At 43.4% G+C, this 19,432-nt stretch overlaps 2 protein-coding genes across 2 annotated transcripts in view; both read right to left on the bottom strand.

The window, feature by feature from the left end:
• LOC133127453 (interferon-inducible GTPase 5-like) overlaps positions 1-13,995 on the bottom strand; it is a 48,801-nt gene extending 34,806 nt beyond the window's left edge. Inside the window, exon 1 of the mRNA XM_061240371.1 lies at positions 13,919-13,995. The gene's annotated coding sequence lies outside the window, so the exon portion shown is untranslated. The remainder of the gene's footprint in view (positions 1-13,918) is intronic.
• LOC133137532 (interferon-inducible GTPase 5-like) lies at positions 7,280-9,071 on the bottom strand. Its single transcript, XM_061255893.1, has 3 exons — positions 8,304-9,071; positions 8,135-8,257; positions 7,280-7,579 (listed from the first exon to the last, which is right to left on the bottom strand). Exons 1-3 carry the CDS (start codon positions 9,069-9,071, stop codon positions 7,280-7,282), a joined length of 1,191 nt encoding a protein of 396 aa, XP_061111877.1.
• Positions 13,996-19,432: the final 5,437 nt, after the last annotated feature.

Below are 19,432 nucleotides of genomic sequence, written 5' to 3'. Positions count from 1 at the left end.
TAATGATACAATGACCCACAGCTAGCCCAGAAAAAACTGAGCTGCCAATTGTCCAATTACTTTTGGTCCCCTTAAATGAGGGAACTCTGTATAAAAAAGGGCTGTCATTCCTACATGGTTCTCCCAATATTGATGCACATGGCCTCATATCAACACTGACAGCCTACACTTAACATCGTTTCCATGTTGAATTTCAAATCCAGTCTGCCCGTGTAAAATAACAACAAAAAAATGCCAATGTCTAAATACTTACAAACTGTCCTGTAGCCTATGCATTTTGTAATAGCCCAGTATTTTTCAAAAAAATACCTATGAAGGTATTTGCAGACGTCTAATGGCATTTAACTTTTTGGTATTGATGTGTGATTATCAATCACTTATTTCAACTGCAAAATGTAAAATACGTGGTCCTCTGTAAATACAGGGCTGCAATTGGGTAATTATTTGATAAACTTACCTAATGCAGCTCTTCTGTCGATTTAAGTTCACTCAATACGCACTTTAGGTCATGTTTCCGTCTTTTATGTTCTAGCGCATACCATGGGTGACGAGGGGAAACTGCACTTATTTGGGTCACATTAAAACGCATGGCGAAAGTGAAATAATACATTATAACTACCCAATAGGCGTACTTGTAGCCTTCACACTATGGCAGAGAACCCAGTTGTGTTCATTAATCGAGATCAGTCTTTAGTCTAGGCCACATGTTGAAGGTTATATGCATTAATGTTGACGTGTGCACCCACTTCTTTAAATTCAGATAGTTGTCAGAATCTAGAGCAACTACATTCACGGGATCCCTGTAACACAATGTAATAGTCCTACTATATCACAGCAACTCGCGCGCATATGCCCGCACTCACTACAATTTTAGTTCCTGTGCATGGTCACACAGTCTTCTCTCCCGGTTGAAGATTCCCTGGTGAAAATACCCCTGCTGCTTTTTAAATAGCCTATAACAATTTACTGCAATTTGCTGACATTATTATTTGTTCAAATACTAAAATAGCAATAATCTATTATGGCTCCCTATTCAGAATAATGATGCCGGTTTCTCCGGATGCCGTTACACGCAAACAACGCTGCAGCTGATCGTATCTGAAATGAATGTGACCTGTCATAACACCACTCGATCACGCCACCTTGGGAATTACGCCCAAGGAAATAGTTTGTCAGAATCGAGGATTGGTGATCAATCCCCACATAGGTGTGTTCAACTAAATGAACAAGCAGAGACGTGGATTCAATAATAAGACAGAGTTTATTAATTACAATCCTAAAAACACAGTAAAAACAAACAACCCACACAAAAACCCACAGGATCCCCAAAATTATAAAATGAGCAGGTCTTCCCTGCCGCTAAGGGGCACTACTGGATGCATGTGGGTACGGGTCCGTGGAAGTGGAACCGAAAGGTCACTCACTCGTGAAGATGCCAGCAGACATACACATGCACTGTAAATCGGTGAGATACGGACACGGTGAATCAAATGTTCTACTTCCACACACACACACTCACACACACACTACAACATACAGTAAAAGAACAGCCCCACTTTCGATGGCGCCCTAGCGACCTCCACGCCAAACCAGATTCCAAACCACGCACTGCAAACGTAAACAGTAAGCCGCCCCAAAGCCCCAACTCGATCAACAGTTGGTTTGTCAATAGTACGAATATTAAAACTAGAAATAAATATGGAATCCCAGGGAAAAGGTTTAAAAACACAAACGCTCCACGTAGCCATTACCGGCGTATTAATAGAACTGGCGCCCCGCTATCCACGTTCCTCAGCTCTTTAATGAGCCTACGCGATACACACGAATTTCTAATAAATGGTTGGCATTTATATAGCGCCTTTATCCAAAGTGCTGTACAATTGATGCTTCTCATTCACCCATTCATACACACACATTTGGGGGTTAGGTGTCTTGCTCAGGGACACTTCAACACAGCCCGGGCAGGGGATCGAACGGGCAACCCTCCGACTGCCAGACGACTGCTCTTACTGCCTGAGCCATGTCGCCCCTAACGCCCCTAACGCCCCTAATGTCAGCAAAACAGCAGCTAGCAATGTCCTGTAATGGCAGAAAAACATTTGTTAGTGCACAGGCAGTGTGGCGTTCTGGAAAACACAATATTGTAGCGCATTTTAACAACAACATTACCTTGGAAGCTAAATGCTTTCCTACTCATACCGTAAAGAAGATAGATTAAAATAAATACCTCAATAGGCTATGCACGTGTACTATCGTGTCATCTATGGCGACCTACAATAAAAATTCTCATCAGGCTTCTCATCAAATTCTCAACATTACGTGGCTGCAAGTAACAGAGCAAACTGCAACATACCTTGAAGTCAAACAGGAACTTGCATACCGAAACAGGGAGGAACACGAACCACCAACAGGTAAGGCATTTCCTTGTACCTTGTTACTGCAGCCTAGAAATGATTGATATGCGCATCAGTAAACCAGACACTGGAATGCACATTCACCTAGCCTATTCGCTAGTTAGGGTGTTAGTGAGTAATCAGTACTTGCAATCTGTTACATTACATTACATTATTGGCATTTGACAGACGCTCTTATCCAGAGCGACGTACAACAAAGTGCATACCCATAACCAGGGATAAGTTCGCTGAAAGACCCTAGAGGGAAGTACAATTTCAACTGCTACCTGTACAACAAAGATAAGGACGAGGGCCAATTTTTATTTTTTTATTTTATTTTTTTTGGAACAAACAAACAAACAAACAGAGCAAAAGTGACCAAAGTTAATTATCCAAACACAGCTTACCTAGCCAACTAAAAATACCGATACACAAAGCAAGTCACAGAGACAACAATTAAGGTTCACAGGGAGGTAGGGAGGGATGGGGAGAGGTGCTGCTTGAAGAGGTGTGTCTTCAGCTTGCGCTTGAAGGTGGGGAGAGATTCTACAGTTCTGACCTCAACGGGGAGTTCGGTCCACCACAGTGGAGCCAGAACAGACAGTAGTCGTGAGCGTGAGGTGGAGGTTCGGAGAGGGGGAGGTGCCAAGCGGCCTGTGGAGGCTGAACGAAGAGGTCTGGCAGGGGTGTAGGGTCTGATGATTTTTAGTAGATAAGCTGGGGAAGACCCTTTAACTGCTTGGAAGGCTAGCACCAATGTTTTGAATTTGATGCGAGCCATGACAGGCAGCCAGTGGAGGGAAGTAAGCAGGGGGGTGACGTGTGAGTATTTGGTTGAAGACCAGACGAGCTGCTGCATTCTGGATGAGTTGGAGGGGTCTGATGGCGGACGCTGGGAGGCCAGCCAAGAGGGAATTGCAGTAGTCCAGGCGGGACAGAACCATCGCCTGGACCAGGAGCTGGGTCGAGTAGGGGGTGAGAAAGGGGCGGATTCTCCGTATGTTGTATAGGAAGAACCTGCAAGACCGGGTCACCGCCGCAATGTTCTCGGAAAGGGACAGTCTGCTGTCCATCACCACGCCGAGGTTCCTTGCACTGGGTGATGGCGTGAGTGTGGTATCCCCGAGGGAAATGGAGAGATCCAGATTGGGAGAGGTATTAGCAGGGATGAATATCATTTCAGTCTTGCCTGCGTTGAGCTTTAGATGGTGGTTGTCCATCCAGCTCTGGATGTCCCTCAGGCAAGCAGAGATACGGGCTGAAACCTGTGTATCAGACGGCGGGAACGAGACGAAGAGTTGGGTATCGTCCGCGTAGCAGTGGTAGGATAGCCCATGTGCAGTGATCACAGGGCCAAGGGAGCGAGTGTAAAGACAAAAAAGAAGCGGACTGAACCCTGGGGAACTCCTCTGGCGAGGGGCCGAGGTGTCGATACCGAACCAGCCCAGGCAACCTGGAAGGAGCGACCAGAGAGGCAGGACTCAATCCAGTCCAGGGCTGTGCCACAGATGCCCGTTGCTGACAGTGCAGACAGGAGGATGGGGTGATCCACAGTGTCGAAGGCAGCAGAGAGATCTAGAAGAATGAGGACAGAGGAGAAGGAGGCTGCTTGTGCGGCATGGAGTGACTCACTGACGGAGAGGAGCGCAGTCTCTGTCGAGTGGCCTGATCTGAAGCCAGACTGATGGGGGTCTAGCAGGTTGTTGTTAGAAAAGAAAGAAGAAAGTTGAGTAGAAGCAGCTCGTTCTATAGTTTTAGAAAGGAAAGGAAGAAGAGATACCGGGCGGTAGTTCTGGATGATGGAGGGATCCAGAGCAGGCTTTTTTAGCAGAGGAGTGATGTGGGCCCTCTTGAAGGATGCTGGAAAACAGCCGGAAGAGAGGGAGGAGTTGATAAGGGAGGTGACAAATGGGAGAATGTCTGGTGTGATAGTCTGGAGAAGAGAAGAGGGGATAAGGTCAAGGGCACAGGTTGTAGGGCGGTGGCAGAGTAGGAGTTGAGAAACATCAGAGTCTGTAAGGGGGGAGAAAGTGGAAAAGGAAGGGATGGGCCTAGAGGGGGGGAAGGGCACAGTGAGGGGGGCGGTGGTTGTAAAGGATCTGCGGATGACTGTGACCTTCTCATTGAAGAAATCAGCAAAGTCATCAGCAGCGAAGGAGGACTGAGGAGGAGGAGGCGGTGCGTTGAGGAGAGAGGAGAAAATAGAGAAAAGTTTCCGGGTGTTAGAACCAGAGTTCTGAATTTGTGTTTGATAGTATTTTGCTTTGGCGGCAGTGACAGCGGAAGAGAATGCCGCCAGGAGAGACTGGTAAGTCGTGAGGTCTGAAGCGTCTCTGGATTTCCCCCACTTCCTCTCCGCTGCGCGGAGGCTGGCCCTGGAGGTACGGAGGGTGTCAGATATCCAAGGACTGGGAGGGGATGTGCGAGGTGGCTTTGAGACAGGGGGACAGAGAGAGTCAAAGGCGGAGGAGAGAGATGAAAGGAGGGTAGCAGATGCAGAGTTAGTGGGGAGTTTGAAGAAGGATTCGAGAGGGGGGAGTGAGGCGGTGACGGTGCTGGCAAAGGAAGAAGGTGAGAGAGAGTGGAGGTTACGGCGGGCTGAGGAAGTGTGGGTGGGGGGAGGGGGAGGAGGATGGGGAGGAAGAGGGAGGGAGAATGAGATGAAGTGGTGATCAGATGTATGCAGAGGGGTAACCATGAAATCAGAGCATGAGCAGTTCCTCACAAAGACAAGGTCTAGGACATTGCCCGCCTTGTGGGTTGGAGGAGAGTGTTGCAGGGAGAGGCCGGAGGAGTGGATTAGCGGTAGGAAGGCAGCAGCCTGGGAGGCTTCTAGGTGGATGTTGAAGTCTCCAAGGAGAATCAGTGGGGTGCCATCCTCAGGGAAGGAGCTGAGAAGGGTGTCTAGCTCATCAAGGAAGTTTCCCAGGGGCCCTGGAGGATGGTAGATAACTGCATTGAAAAGGTTAGTAGGGTAGGATACTGCAACAGAATGGAATTCAAAAGTGGATATGGACAGGTCAGAGAGGGGGAGAACAGAGAATTTCCATGAGGGGGAAATTAAAAGACCAGTACCACCGCCACGGCCGGAAGGCCGGGGAGTGTGTGAGAAGGAGAAGGAGGATGAGAGGGCAGCGGGAGTGGCGGAGTTGTCAGGTGTGATCCAGGTCTCCGTGAGGGCAAGGAATTGCAGGGACTGGAGGGAGGCATAGGCAGGGATGAAGTCAGCCTTCCGAGTGGCAGACTGGCAGTTCCATAGTCCCCCTGTGACAGCAAAGTCCTCACAGGGGGTCAGCGGGGGGTAGCTGAGGTTCGAGGGGTTCCGACGCCGTGGAGGCCCACGTCGCAGGGGGGGTCTTCGAGGGAGAGAGCAGACTGGGATGGGGTGAAACATAACATCACAAACTGGGACAGAGCGACGCTAGTGTCTGAGCATGCCTATTTAAATCGCCTACAATTGCTCACAAGCAATATCAAATCAAAGTTAATCTACTGATAAATTCCACAGCTATTTAAGCTATTTAAGACAAATGTTCAATCACTCTACAGGTATGCAACCAGTAGAAGTGATTAACAGGTAATAGACAAACAAACTGGCTCAAGCCCTAATCCTTGCTGTTCAAATGAGCAACTTAAAAATCAACGTTACTGCGTCTAGAGGAAAGTCCGCAGCGATACTAAACACCTGGTCAGAATGATGCACTTACATTTCTGATGTAATCAAATGTTACATTTCTGATACATTTTTTATAAATGTAGTGGAATAGATTTTACTGAAGCAAGGATAAAGATAGGTGCAGTTTGTGATTTTTAGGCTTCTGCTGAAGCTTTCTACCCTAGTGTCTAACGTCTGTGGTGTGCTCTGCCCCCTGTTCTCCCTGCTTCCTGGTGACAGGGGACACCCCCAGAATAAGGTTACAATGGTTTAAATAGTATTTCCAGGAACAATGAGTAAAGCTATCTGTATCCCGAATGTGAAGCCTTCCAAAGTGCACCGGATTGATGCGTTTGACCGTTAGATTTCCTGAAAATATTTGTTTCATAAAGTAATGAAAGATCGGTTTGAACCTCATTGCCAAAGTGAAATAATTCATTATCATTCCATACTAGCCTACGCACTGGCATTGAGAGTCTTGTTGTTTTTATTCTTATACACTCAGTGAGCACTTTATATGCTCCAGCTCCAGATTGCTCAGATCCTCTACCCAACTACTCTCATCAGTTCCACGTTTGTGGCTTAAACTTTTCAGTGGCTGCCCCGAAGCTGTGGAACGCTCTGTCACTCCATGTCAGAACTGCCTCCACTATTCCAACACTTAAATCCCATCTGAAGACCCACCTCTTTTCTCTGGCTTTTGGAGACTAAACAGTTCAGTTTCAGTTCGGCAGCCTGTCTTAGCACTATTGTACTTGTATTGATCTTTTTTCCTTTTTTTTTTTTACAATTAAGAAAAGTTTTTTCCCTACTCCAGTAGTCTGACAGCCCTATCCACAATGACATCACAAGAGGAAACAGATACAAAAGCCACATTCTTGCTTTGACCCTTTGCTGACAGAACTGGTTCCACGGGCCAGTCAGAAAAGAAAAGACCAGTGAAAGTGGTTGGACTACATGTACTACTGTATGTACAGCATGTAACACTGAAGCCAAACAACAAAAGTCTCTTTGAAAACACTTTTTAACTGCCTCAGTGACATCAAATGCCGGATGACCAAAGACAAAGTCGACGCTGGAAAATGTCTGTGTTCATGATCATTTATTGCTGTACAACAATGTGCAGGGCTAATTCAATCCGCATGCCATTAGCAGTTTTAATACATAGTCCTCTGTAGGTTTCCCCTCCCAGCATCACCCAGCCAAATCCCCGGGGTCACATTTGGCTCCCTTAGTCCGCATAAAAATATCCTGGATCCGGAACGTCCTCTCGGGTGTCGTCTGCCCCAACCAGAGCTCTGTGCATCACTCTCTCGGCGTCCTCACGCAGGTCCTTGATGGCAGACTTCAGTAGGCTGTACGAGGCCATGAAGGAGACGCCCCCTGAGATGATGTTGCCCAGCACCGGGATCCGACTCTCCAGCAGACCCGACAGGACCTGCTGGCCCAATGCCACCTGGGACAGCATGCCCTCCACAGTCTGCATTGAGAGCTCCCTGCCGGAGGTGGAGCGCACCTCTCCGTAGAGCTCCTGCAGAAGGGTGAGAGTGCAGTCAGAGGTGCCGTCGGTGGAGGAGACGGGAAACAATAAGCAAAAGACACAGTGAACACCGTATAAAATAAACACCGCAGGTAATGAGCTATGTTCCATGCTCATGAAATTGGGGGGAAATGGGAAATACACATTACAAATGATCAGAGTTCGGGTCTTTTGGTGTTCAAACTAAATAACAGGATGCTACAAGCTACAAGTGCCGTAACAAATGACATTTTAGCAGGAAGGAGCAAGAAATAAAAGCAAGAAGTAGTAGTAGACAACAATAGACTTCAGGGAAATACTGTATCCAAACAATAAATGCATAGCTGGGTTTTGCCATGTTTTAGAGTCAATGGCATGAATAAGAGTCATGTAATTGTGTAATTAATGTGTAATTGTGTTGTGCTTTTGTATTCTATTGAATTTCATGTGGTAATCTCTGCTTGCTCCTCCCTTGGCCACTGCTCCCTTGTAAAAGAGACTCACCTGGTTATATAAAGGGAGAAATAAATGAGTAAAGAAGAGGATCGAGCTTTGAGCTATGGTTACCTGATAGGATTTTCCCGTCATGTTGGCCAACCGGAGCAGGGAGTTGGTGTCCAAGCCGAAGCTACGCTGGAAGGACTGCAGGGTGCTCATAAGCATGGGCACGCTGCTGTGAACAGCGCCCCCCTGGTGTCGCAGCACTCAGACAAGCCGCCATCGCCGTCTGCCACACGCTCCCGGCCAGCGCCTGCTGCTTCCTCTCCAGCAAGGCAGCGGTGAGGTTGGGCAGCGCCAGCAGGAAGATGTGCCTCTTATGATCCTCCAGCTCCCTCTCCAGGGTCTCGTGCAGCAGGGCAAAGTCAAAGCTCTGCGGCTGGAAGCAGGAGAGCAGGAAGACCTGGGGCTGCCCCGCCCCGGTCCTCTGCAAGCCAGCCTTACAGTCGTCTCGTATCTCCCTCAAAACGGCCTCTTCGCTCAAGCCCATACGCCCCCTCCTCCGGGCGGAGGCCTCCAGGTCGTTGTCCACCTTGTTGCGCACAAAGTAGAACTTCTTCCCTGCCTGCGCCACGCAGCTGGCCAGTGTCACATGACACTCCCTGAAGCGCTCTGACGCCACGATGATGAAGAAGTCGTACTTGGTCAGCCCCACGTCCTCCAGATAACGCTGAGGTTGGAAAGTGGGCGTCCCGATGCCCGGCAAGTCCCACAAACGGACGGTAGGCGCAGTGGGGTGGTCGTATGCTATGATCTCCTGGGTAGTTTCTGTCACACCGGTCTTTGCCGCCCTGGGGTCATCATCATCAGCGATGCCTCTGAAGGCGTTGATGAAGGTGGACTTCCCTGAGCCTGACTCCCCCGTAACCGCGATGTCCAGTGTGGAGGACTGCCGTTGTCCCAGCATGCTTTGCACCTGTGCCACCACCTCCGTCACCACTCGTGACTGCAGCACACTGCTCATCTGCTGGATCTCCCCCTCGCTGATTGTCTGAAGCCTTGCCATCGTTGCTCTCTACCCCCTTAATGAAGCACTAGAAACACATTGCCACAGGTTCAGATCTATAGCGCTGGAGACGGAAGCATTCATTCCGCAGGGGAATGTAATTGTTTTCTTCACAAGCACATTTAGCGGGAAAATTCAATTGCCAAAGGAAAAAGAAAATTGCATATTCTGTGAATCGTTAATTTAATCCAGCGCAGTGACAAATGCAGACACGCTACTTGATTCTTTCATACAGAGTACACACTCACGCACGCGCACACACATACTTGCTGTGAGTAAGGCACACACAGAGGCCGATGCAGAGAAGGATAAGGCCAGAGCTAAAGTATGGATTCCAATGTCTGCATGTCTGTAGAATTGAAATGGCAAGAAGTAGAACTGTTTTCGGTAACATGTGAAGGGTGGAAAATATCCTTATTATGGCTGAAAGTATGTCATTACTGCTACAAAATTTGCAGACCTTCCATGGGGTCCAGGCACTAAACTTCCCAAGGACCACGAGGAGTTGCATGTTCTTGTGTGTGTGCGTTTTACTCTCTTATATATTTCAATGAGTCCAGATGGGTGAGCTTTGCCTGTCCATTAACCTCCCCCTTGAGTTCCCTTGACCGCTCAAAGCGTTAGATAAGACTAAATGATTATTTCTGATTTACAGCCTGTTTTTGTAATGTTGGTTAGAGGTTGATATGTGCTTATTAAGTATTCTGTATTCAACTATTTACTATTTATGTATTTATTTACATAACTCTATACTTCCATATCCAACATTAATATCCACTTATCAAGTTTTTTTAGGACACCATTTGAACAGTTAAAAATATCCTTGTTTCTGAACATACAGTGCATCCGGAAAGTATTCACAGCGCTTCACTTTTCCCACATTTTGTTATGTTACAGCCTTATTCCAAAATGGATTAAAAAAAAAAAAATTCCTCAAAATTCTACAAACAACACCCCATATTGACAACATGAAAGAAGTTTTAGAAATTTTTGCTAATTTATGAAAAATAAAAAGCTAAGAAATCACATGTACATAAGTATTCACAGCCTTTGCTCAATACTTTGTTGATGCACCTTTGGCAGCAATTACAGCCTCAAGTCTTTTTGAATATGATGCCACAAGCTTGGCACACCTGTCTTTGGGCAGTTTTGCCCATTCCTCTTTGCAGCACCTCTCAAGCTCCATCAGGTTGGATAGGGAGCATCGGTGTACAGCCATTTTCAGATCTCTCCAGAGATGTTCAACTGGATTCAAGTCTGGGCTCTGGCTGGGTCACTCAAGGACATAAAAAAAAATAAAAAATAACTTTTTCACATTGTCATTATGGGGTATTGTGTGTAGAATTTTGAGGAAAAAAATGAATTTCATCAATTTTGGAATAAGGCTGTAACATAACAAAATGTGGAAAAAGTGAAGCGCTGTGAATACTTTCCGGATGCACTGTATACACTCAGTGACCACTTTATTACAGTATGTTGACCTATACACCAACTCCTTAATATCGAGTCTGCCAATCGTGTGGCAGTAACGCAATGCATAAAAGCATGTGAACATGGTTAAGAGTTATTGTTCAGGCCAAACATCAGAATGGGGAAGAAATGTGATCTAAGTGACTTTGACCAGATTGTTAGTGCCAGGCGGGGGTGGTCTGTGTATTTCAGAAACTGCTGATCTCCTGGGATTTTCACACACACAACAGTCTCTAGAGCAGCGGTCAGGCCCAAGGGACTCTGTAAATAATTTCTGTGGCACCCCAAAATGTGGCATAAGAGAAAATGATTAGAAATTATTAGCGGTTAATTTACGGTTCTTATTTTGTGTGGTGACTAATGTTGTTATGTTGTTTAAAGGCGGAAATGATTCAAATCTGGCATTGTGTCACTCAGGGCGCTGGTCAGCTTGCTGGCTTCCCCTGGTACTGTGGCACTATGTGGCTGTAAAGTAATTTAACCCCAGGAGCATACACCATTAACCCCCACCGTCTCCGCACCCATACGGGCATGTGGGGAAAGACTCAGGCATCGGTTTTCTTGAGAAGCTCTCGTGTCCCAGGGTTTACTCAGGCCTCCAGCCGTGAAACTTGTTACGAGAGGGGAAACATCCTTTACGGCACGGGAAGGTTTCAGAGAGCACGGCCTGTTGGGCCCATTATTCCCTTCGACCCCCCTTCCTTACACCCTCCCTCTCACATCTCCCTCATTCCTCAGTTTCCCTGGAAGTATGCATAAAGCATCGGATGTTTCATGACAAAGTCAGTTTAGATAATATTCATGTTTGGTATTATTCTGATTGTTTCAGTGCGACTGGTGCAATGGTTTTATTTCTGCAACAGCAAACCCTGGACATCATAACCAACCAGGAACCAGGGAGCAACTGTGTGGAGCTCTGCCCCAGTGAAAGCCATGTGCCTCAACCCCCCTGCGTTTCCTGGGGAGGCGTGGCTCCAAATTCCAGATGGGTGACCCATTTTTAGGGTTAACATCAAAGGCCAGATTTCGGATTTAAGGACAGTAAACTAAGCAATCTGGGAGAATGCAATCAGACTCCCGTGCACACCGTGCACGTAATTTCTATGTACAGGGTGTCTGTAGCCAGACTCCCGTATGTAGCTTTTATTTACAAGGTATGACTTTTAAGACTCCGTAATTTGGTTTCCTTCTAATGTTTTTGTATTGTATTTGGAACTAGTGTGTAATTACGTATGTAACCTGCCTGGTAAAATAAATTCTTAAAACTTGATCTGTGTGGTTTCGCTTACTGACACTCAATGTTATACAGGGAATGCTTGGTTTACCCCCTCAAACTGGTCTAGGGAGGATGAATATCTACGCTTAATGTGTCACGGCGTATAGCACCCGTAGACCTATGATGGTAAATCCCTCGCCTCCGCGTGGTAGTTCATTCATGTCGAGCACAGCCGTAGCTAGGTTGGTCTGCTTGGGTCCCTAGGCTGTAAACCGATATACCCAAGAGTAGCTATTCCTGCGACCTCTGTAATGACTATAGATATCTAGTCAGTTCGTCAGACGTGCACATAACGCGCAATGTGACATGCGGCGGTACCAGCAGAGGATTGTTCATTTACATTACATTTATATTTTTGTCATTTGGCAGACGCTTTTAATCCAAAACGACTTACAAATGCATAGGTTCTACCACAAGTCAAAGCATCACATCCAGAACTAGGAAAAATACACATGGAGTGCTGTTCTAAACATATAGTCGTCATCATAAGTGCAATTTTTTTTATTTTATTATTATTATTATTTTTTTTATTTTTTTTTGGGGGGGGGGGGGGGGGTTAGACAAGGATAGGGATATCAGAAAGGAGGGGCGGGGGAAATCAGGAGGGAGGACTAAGGTAGAGTTTGAAAAGGTGTGTTTTGAGTCTGCGTCGAAATAGGGGGAGGGATTCTGCGGTCCTGACAGTGGTAGGCAAGTCATTCCACCACTGAGGAACCATAATGGAAAACAGGCGTGAACGTGCAGCTCGACCGCCAGGTGCACGTAGAGAGGGAATCATAAGGCGACCAGAGCTGGCAGACCGCAGTGGTCTAGCTGGGGAGTAGGGATGAGTAAATCTCAGTACAGGATTCCTATAGCGATCAAGTCAAAATTATAAATACGACATCTACCAAATGTGGACAACTAATCTCAATTATTATTCAAATGGAGTCAGATAAACGAAGGTGAATGTATTGGCCCTATTGTGGAGATTCTTGGTCAGCCCGGACCAGTGAAGAGCGGAAGGCAGAGTGGTACTACTGCCTTTGTATCATGGTTTATTTATTGGCTGATCTAGAATCTCCGCATAGGGGCCACTAATTTTTAACCTAATTAGTATTCTTTCAGCAACACCAGAAGGACAAGCACGCCGATACCTTCAGCCCTCGCTAAATTCCGTCGTTGGGTTAGCGTGGGGTTTTACAAAACAAATTCATAGTGTTAGCAGATTTGTATTACAACCTGCGCCTAAGGTATATCTGCATATCATTTTCGGGTGCTGTGTAAATAGTAATCAAGTACAGGTAATAGTAATAGTACAATAGAACATTATGTAACCTCAACCGTGTCCAGTGTTTGCTGGTTTGTCACATTTAACAAGCTGCACTGTATCCTATTCAATCAATATTTGCTATTAGTTGACGAACAAGTAAGCACAAACATTACACTAGTTATAGTGATAGCTGAAACTGTTTTTGAATATAAGAGTTATTAAAGCTGAGGACAATGTTGGTATTCTCAAATCCCAGCCTATGTGTTTTGGAAACTTAAGCTTCCAAACTTCCAAACTTCCTATCAAGGTTGTTATGCGTGTTTGTGTGTATCCAGTTAATTTGTTTGGAAGTTTGCATTCATTTCCTTTATAGCCAGTAAGAAATGTACTCTAGGGTGTAATACGTTGTTTAGCATAAGATATAAATAATTTCAGAACTTATTTACACCTTTTCTGTGAGAAAGGCAGAAATGAGAGCAAATGCTATCGCTTGAGTTTACCACCAAATAGTCCAGCGACAGGATATTTTGTACAAAGTTATTCGCAACATCGTGTAGCCTATGATAATCCCGTTTACAGAAACATACAAAAGACGAATACACGTGCAGCACAGACACATTGTGTTAACTGCGGTGATTCGTAGGATATAAATTAAAAAGATGATTAGAATAAAAAAGTATTTAAATCTGCTAAGCGAAAGGAACGAATTAATATTTATGTCAACTAGCCTACAGTTGACATGGTTCACGAACCACATCAGAGTCGCCCAATGGAAATATAATCACTAATTTCCTCCACAATGCCGTCCAATGTATCGACTATTGAGTTATAAAATAAGACTTTGCTTACCTGGGTGTTGGAAAAGCGTTGAAACCTATCGAGCTCTTATCCCTCGCAGTCGGAACTGAAAGTAGCCTTAAAATGAAACTAACCAATAGGCCTACAAGTTCAGTAAATACAATATTTTGTGTCACGCTGCCCTCTATGTGTGAATACATGTCTTTACTCTACATTTCAGATCGGCTGACGGAGAAACCTGTTTTTTTATTTATTGTTTTCCTCATCTTTAAATGAATACATGCATACAGATACACACAAATTAAAGAAAAACACGTATAACAGAAAAAAGTTTAAATATTTTCTTTATTATTATTATTATATATATAATACAACTGTCTCGGATGGCAAAAACATGTTGCGGTGAAAATATTTAACCAAAAACTGTATTTTTAGTTCTTGAGATTAAGAACGTCCCCTACAGGCCAAAAATAAATAATAATTAGCCTACCTCGTCTAGCCTACCTGGTTATAAGCACAATCATAGTAAATGAAATATCGTACAATTATTCATAGCTTTAACAGCTTTACAGTTATCAGTGGTACTGTTCAAACACACTTAAAATGACAATAAAAAGTGGTTTCCCATGAAAAAATCTATATTTGTGTGAAATTTAGCATATATAATAATTACTTTTTTAGTTTTATTTCTATCATAGACATACTATCCAAACAATATAACAGAAGGGGAATTCTGAATAGATCATCGATTAGCAAAAAGTCTCAATATTATAATGCAAAAATTGTGTAAAACAGTCTCAGATTCAGTTATACGAAATAACAAAGGGCATCAGAGTCCTTCTGAATTTTCTTTCAGATAAAATGTTCTGGGCAGGATCTACAGATAATTCTAAGATAGACATCTCTACCCTTGTCAGATACGTATGTGGAAGCAGCCACCCTTCAGCTGGCATCACTGTAAACTAGGGGTAGTTTGAGTTAGATGATCATCCTAGATTTAAATAAAGGTTCTAAACATAATACCTCTATTATTGCTTTTTAAAGATAAAGCCCATATCTCCTACAGGTACATCACAGGAGTAGAGAAGTGAGATGGAGGAGAATGGCAACATTGTGTAAAACTCTCCTGCTCATTGAATTAGCAACATTGTGTAAAACTCTCCTGTTAATTGAATTAGCAACATTGTGTAAAACTCTCCTGCTAATTGAATTATCAACATTGTGTAAAACTCTCCTGCTCATTGAATTAGCAACATTGTGTCAAACTCTCCTGCTCATTGAATTAGCAACATTGTGTAAAACTCTCCTGCTCATTGAATTAGCAACATTGTGAGTCAAGGAGCTGACTCACAAGACGGATGATATCAGAAAACCAACTGTCAAAATTAAAGATTCTTTTATTTTTTATTTTTTATGAATATCTCTATTATTCTATTATTTCTTATCTGCCTGATGGCTGGCATAAACTGTTTAAGTGTTTTAAAATGTATGACATAATACAAGTGTCTTAGATGACAAAAACCTGTTCTAGTGATATTTAAAAAAATATTATGACTGTTTTCGCTAGAATATATGTTTCTTGAGATTAAGACCAGAGATTCAAATCCCGTGGAGTGGACAAAAATAAATTGCCAAGATTTTATCAGGAAAATTAGGTGAAAGCTAAAGGAAAGTTTGAACCCCGATAATGAGGAAAAATACAATAAGAGATGAAATTCCAGACAGCCTACTGGATTTAATAAAAAAACAAATGGATTTTTCCACAGAAAATTAAAGAGTGATCTGTTTATCTCTTTCATAAATATCCTATGAAGCTCAAGAGATGGTACAGCATAGGTCAGTCATGAATATATTACAAAGTTGATGAGAGGGAGTGAAAACCTACAAGATGGTAGATCACCAGGAACAGGGTTTGGAACTGCTGCTGCTGGACGTTATGTGGTCATTATGATTGTTGGTGATTGGTGGGCTAATGTTCATTTATACACTTTTATTTTAGTTGAAGCAGAGAGGTGACAATTTGGGGCAGAGACCAATGGGGTATTTCAAGTGGCCATTGGTGGGCCATGATGAATTTATGCATGATGTTTGGTGTACATGTGAATTGTGCATGATGTGTGTTGCTGAGTGGTCCTGTGTGACTTGGTTTACAGGTCATGTTAATAGCAACACAGTATATAGTGACTTGATATCAGAATGTTGTTTTTGGAGAAAGATGTTGCAATGTGCCACTGAATATTTTCACATACCTGTCCTCAACCCACCACCTCTACTGCTGTAACCACAATCTGCATCTAGCCCTCATCCTGCAAAGGTCAGCAGCCTGCTGAAACCAGCTAAAACCATCTTGAGATTTCACTAAGAGATACATTCAATCATTCGATCCTCATCTCCACAACACACTGTCCCTGCTGTCTTGTAGTTTATTACAGTCATTTAGCAGTTAAACACGTTTTAATTTCGTTTTATCCAGAGTTACGTTCCACGTTGTATGTATGTCTGTCTGTTTCCCCCCTTAAACTCTACAGGTGAAACCATCAACCATTTCCATTTGCTGTCCCTGCTGTCAATCATCATTATCCTGGTCCCGCCTCCACCAATCACGTCCCTCGTCTGTTTACATAAGCTGCGTGTTGGCTGTCCCACGTAGGCTATGCTAGGCTTGGTGGCTCATTTGATTGAGAACCCTGTCGATGTATGTTGTTTATCTGTTCTCCTACTTGTGTGAATGTGCTTGTCCATGTATAGGCCCTGGGGCAGGTAAGACAGAGGCCTCTATACACTGTTGCTGCACGTAGGGTGAAGAATTGTTTAGACACCTTAAGAAAGGGGTGATTGCCACCTATGTAATTTTGGGTTAAATCTGTAAATAGCACCTCCACTGTACTTTTGTAAATAGACTTTTATTGCACCTCAATTCTGGTCTGTTTGATTATTTTCACCCCATAACGCTCAAATATGTCCTCCCGGTTATTTTATTTTATTATTATTTTGTTGCGTACTCCCTCCTACCCCTGGACGCCTGAGAAACGTAACATCCAGCCATATACTGATAAATTAGGTTTTCTTCTGCAACACACCTTGTGCTGTCCTGAATTTTTTTTTAATTGTCTGTATAGAGCTGTTTTGGTGGCTTTGGTTTTTTTAAAGTCAGTGTATCCATAAACTGTATTTATGGATAAATAAAATGAAGCACAAGCATAAAAAATACATTTAAAACTATAAAACCAGGTGCAACTGAACAGTTAATAAAAATGACTCACTTGCGAAAAGAGATGGCACACAGTGATTGGAGGAAGGATTTAATAGCTTGCACAACACACCTTTTCCTGTCCTGGGAAAACACACCTTATTTTGACTGAGATTAACTAAGTTAAGTAAAATGTATTGCCAATTTAGCTTTCTTTCATTTTATTTACAATAATTTGTATGGGTGGCAATCATTTTGAAAAATTAGATTACTTCATAAAAAAAAACATTGTAAAAGCTCTCTGTGTTAACATGGTCAGCTCTCTGTGCTAACATGGACATCTCTCTGTGTTAACATGGACATCTCTCTGTATTAACAAGGTCAGCTCTCTGTGTTTACATGGACAGTGGCGAAAGTGGAGTGGAGAGAATACAATCGTGAACGAAAGGGAAAGGGATCGCATAGCAAAATAACAAGTAAATAACTAACTGACTACCTAATTTATAAGATCAACATGGTTCAAAAGGTATGGAAAGGCTTTTGGCTCGGTCTAAAATATTTTGCGGTCATTTACCCCCATTGCATGGTGATAACAAAGCATTTTCTGGAACCTTATGCTATTGCACTGTAATGTAAGCATTACCTCGAACCTTCTGTGGAGATGGTCAGCACCTTTTTATGTTTTTGATGCACATATTTGTTTAGCAAATGAACATATATTTCTATCCTGTTAAAAGCAGAAAGTGCGGGAGAGAGTAAGCAAAGGCACAAAATCAGTATTCAAAGCTTTTACGCGACAGGGATGAATACAGTTGAGGTGTGTCACACATGCTTATGGAGTACATTTTATTTCTATTGGACTAAAATAAAAGGCTGAACAACCAGCTGAACTGGAAAAAGCTTTGTTAATTACTCTTCATGACGTTTAAAAATTGTACAAAGTCAAAACAAACCCATTATTCTTGCACCATCGCAAATATGCAAGTCTTCCCTACTCTGTCATAGTTGAATTAAGAAGATACAACTATGACAGAGCTGTTCACATTGTGACTGAGGATTTGCTTTTGCTGATGGAGATTGAGAACACTATCGGAATGTCAGAATCATTGGGTCCACAGGTGCTGTCTACATTCACAGACCCTCCACTGATGCGTGATGCCAATAGAAGCAACATTTATTAATAGCTCACCTCCGCTCAGTTGAGATAATGATATACTACATGTTGAGCATTTATATTGAGTGCTAAAGCACCACAACATAAGCATTCAAAACTATGTAAATTCAGGCTATCCGGCCACGTTGTATGTATGTCTGTCTGTTTCCCCCCTTAAACTCTACAGGTGAAACCATCAACCATTTCCATTTGCTGTCCCTGCTGTCAATCATCATTATCCTGGTCCCGCCTCCACCAATCACGTCCCTCGTCTGTTTACATAAGCTGCGTGTTGGCTGTCCCACGTAGGCTATGCTAGGCTTGGTGGCTCATTTGATTGAGAACCCTGTCGATGTATGTTGTTTATCTGTTCTCCTACTTGTGTGAATGTGCTTGTCCATGTATAGGCCCTGGGGCAGGTAAGACAGAGGCCTCTATACACTGTTGCTGCACGTAGGGTGAAGAATTGTTTAGACACCTTAAGAAAGGGGTGATTGCCACCTATGTAATTTTGGGTTAAATCTGTAAATAGCACCTCCACTGTACTTTTGTAAATAGACTTTTATTGCACCTCAATTCTGGTCTGTTTGATTATTTTCACCCCATAACGCTCAAATATGTCCTCCCGGTTATTTTATTTTATTATTATTTTGTTGCGTACTCCCTCCTACCCCTGGACGCCTGAGAAACGTAACATCCAGCCATATACTGATAAATTAGGTTTTCTTCTGCAACACACCTTGTGCTGTCCTGAATTTTTTTTTAATTGTCTGTATAGAGCTGTTTTGGTGGCTTTGGTTTTTTTAAAGTCAGTGTATCCATAAACTGTATTTATGGATAAATAAAATGAAGCACAAGCATAAAAAATACATTTAAAACTATAAAACCAGGTGCAACTGAACAGTTAATAAAAATGACTCACTTGCGAAAAGAGATGGCACACAGTGATTGGAGGAAGGATTTAATAGCTTGCACAACACACCTTTTCCTGTCCTGGGAAAACACACCTTATTTTGACTGAGATTAACTAAGTTAAGTAAAATGTATTGCCAATTTAGCTTTCTTTCATTTTATTTACAATAATTTGTATGGGTGGCAATCATTTTGAAAAATTAGATTACTTCATAAAAAAAAACATTGTAAAAGCTCTCTGTGTTAACATGGTCAGCTCTCTGTGCTAACATGGACATCTCTCTGTGTTAACATGGACATCTCTCTGTAT

Source organism: Conger conger, chromosome 1 (genome assembly GCF_963514075.1).
Source record: "Conger conger chromosome 1, fConCon1.1, whole genome shotgun sequence".
Lineage (NCBI taxonomy): Eukaryota > Metazoa > Chordata > Actinopteri > Anguilliformes > Congridae > Conger > Conger conger.
This window is presented reverse-complemented; position numbering and strand designations above follow the sequence as displayed.

Coding starts and splice junctions, on each gene's coding strand:
- LOC133137532 (XM_061255893.1), bottom strand. CDS start 9,071: ATGGCAAGGCTTCAGACAATCAGCGAGGGGGAGATCCAGCAGATGAGC. Junction 8,258..8,303: donor AGCAGGCGCTGGCCGGGAGC/GTGTGGCAGACG, acceptor CTGCGACACCAG/GGGGGCGCTGTTCACAGCAG. Junction 7,580..8,134: donor TGACGGGAAAATCCTATCAG/GTAACCATAGCT, acceptor ACCCTTCTGCAG/GAGCTCTACGGAGAGGTGCG.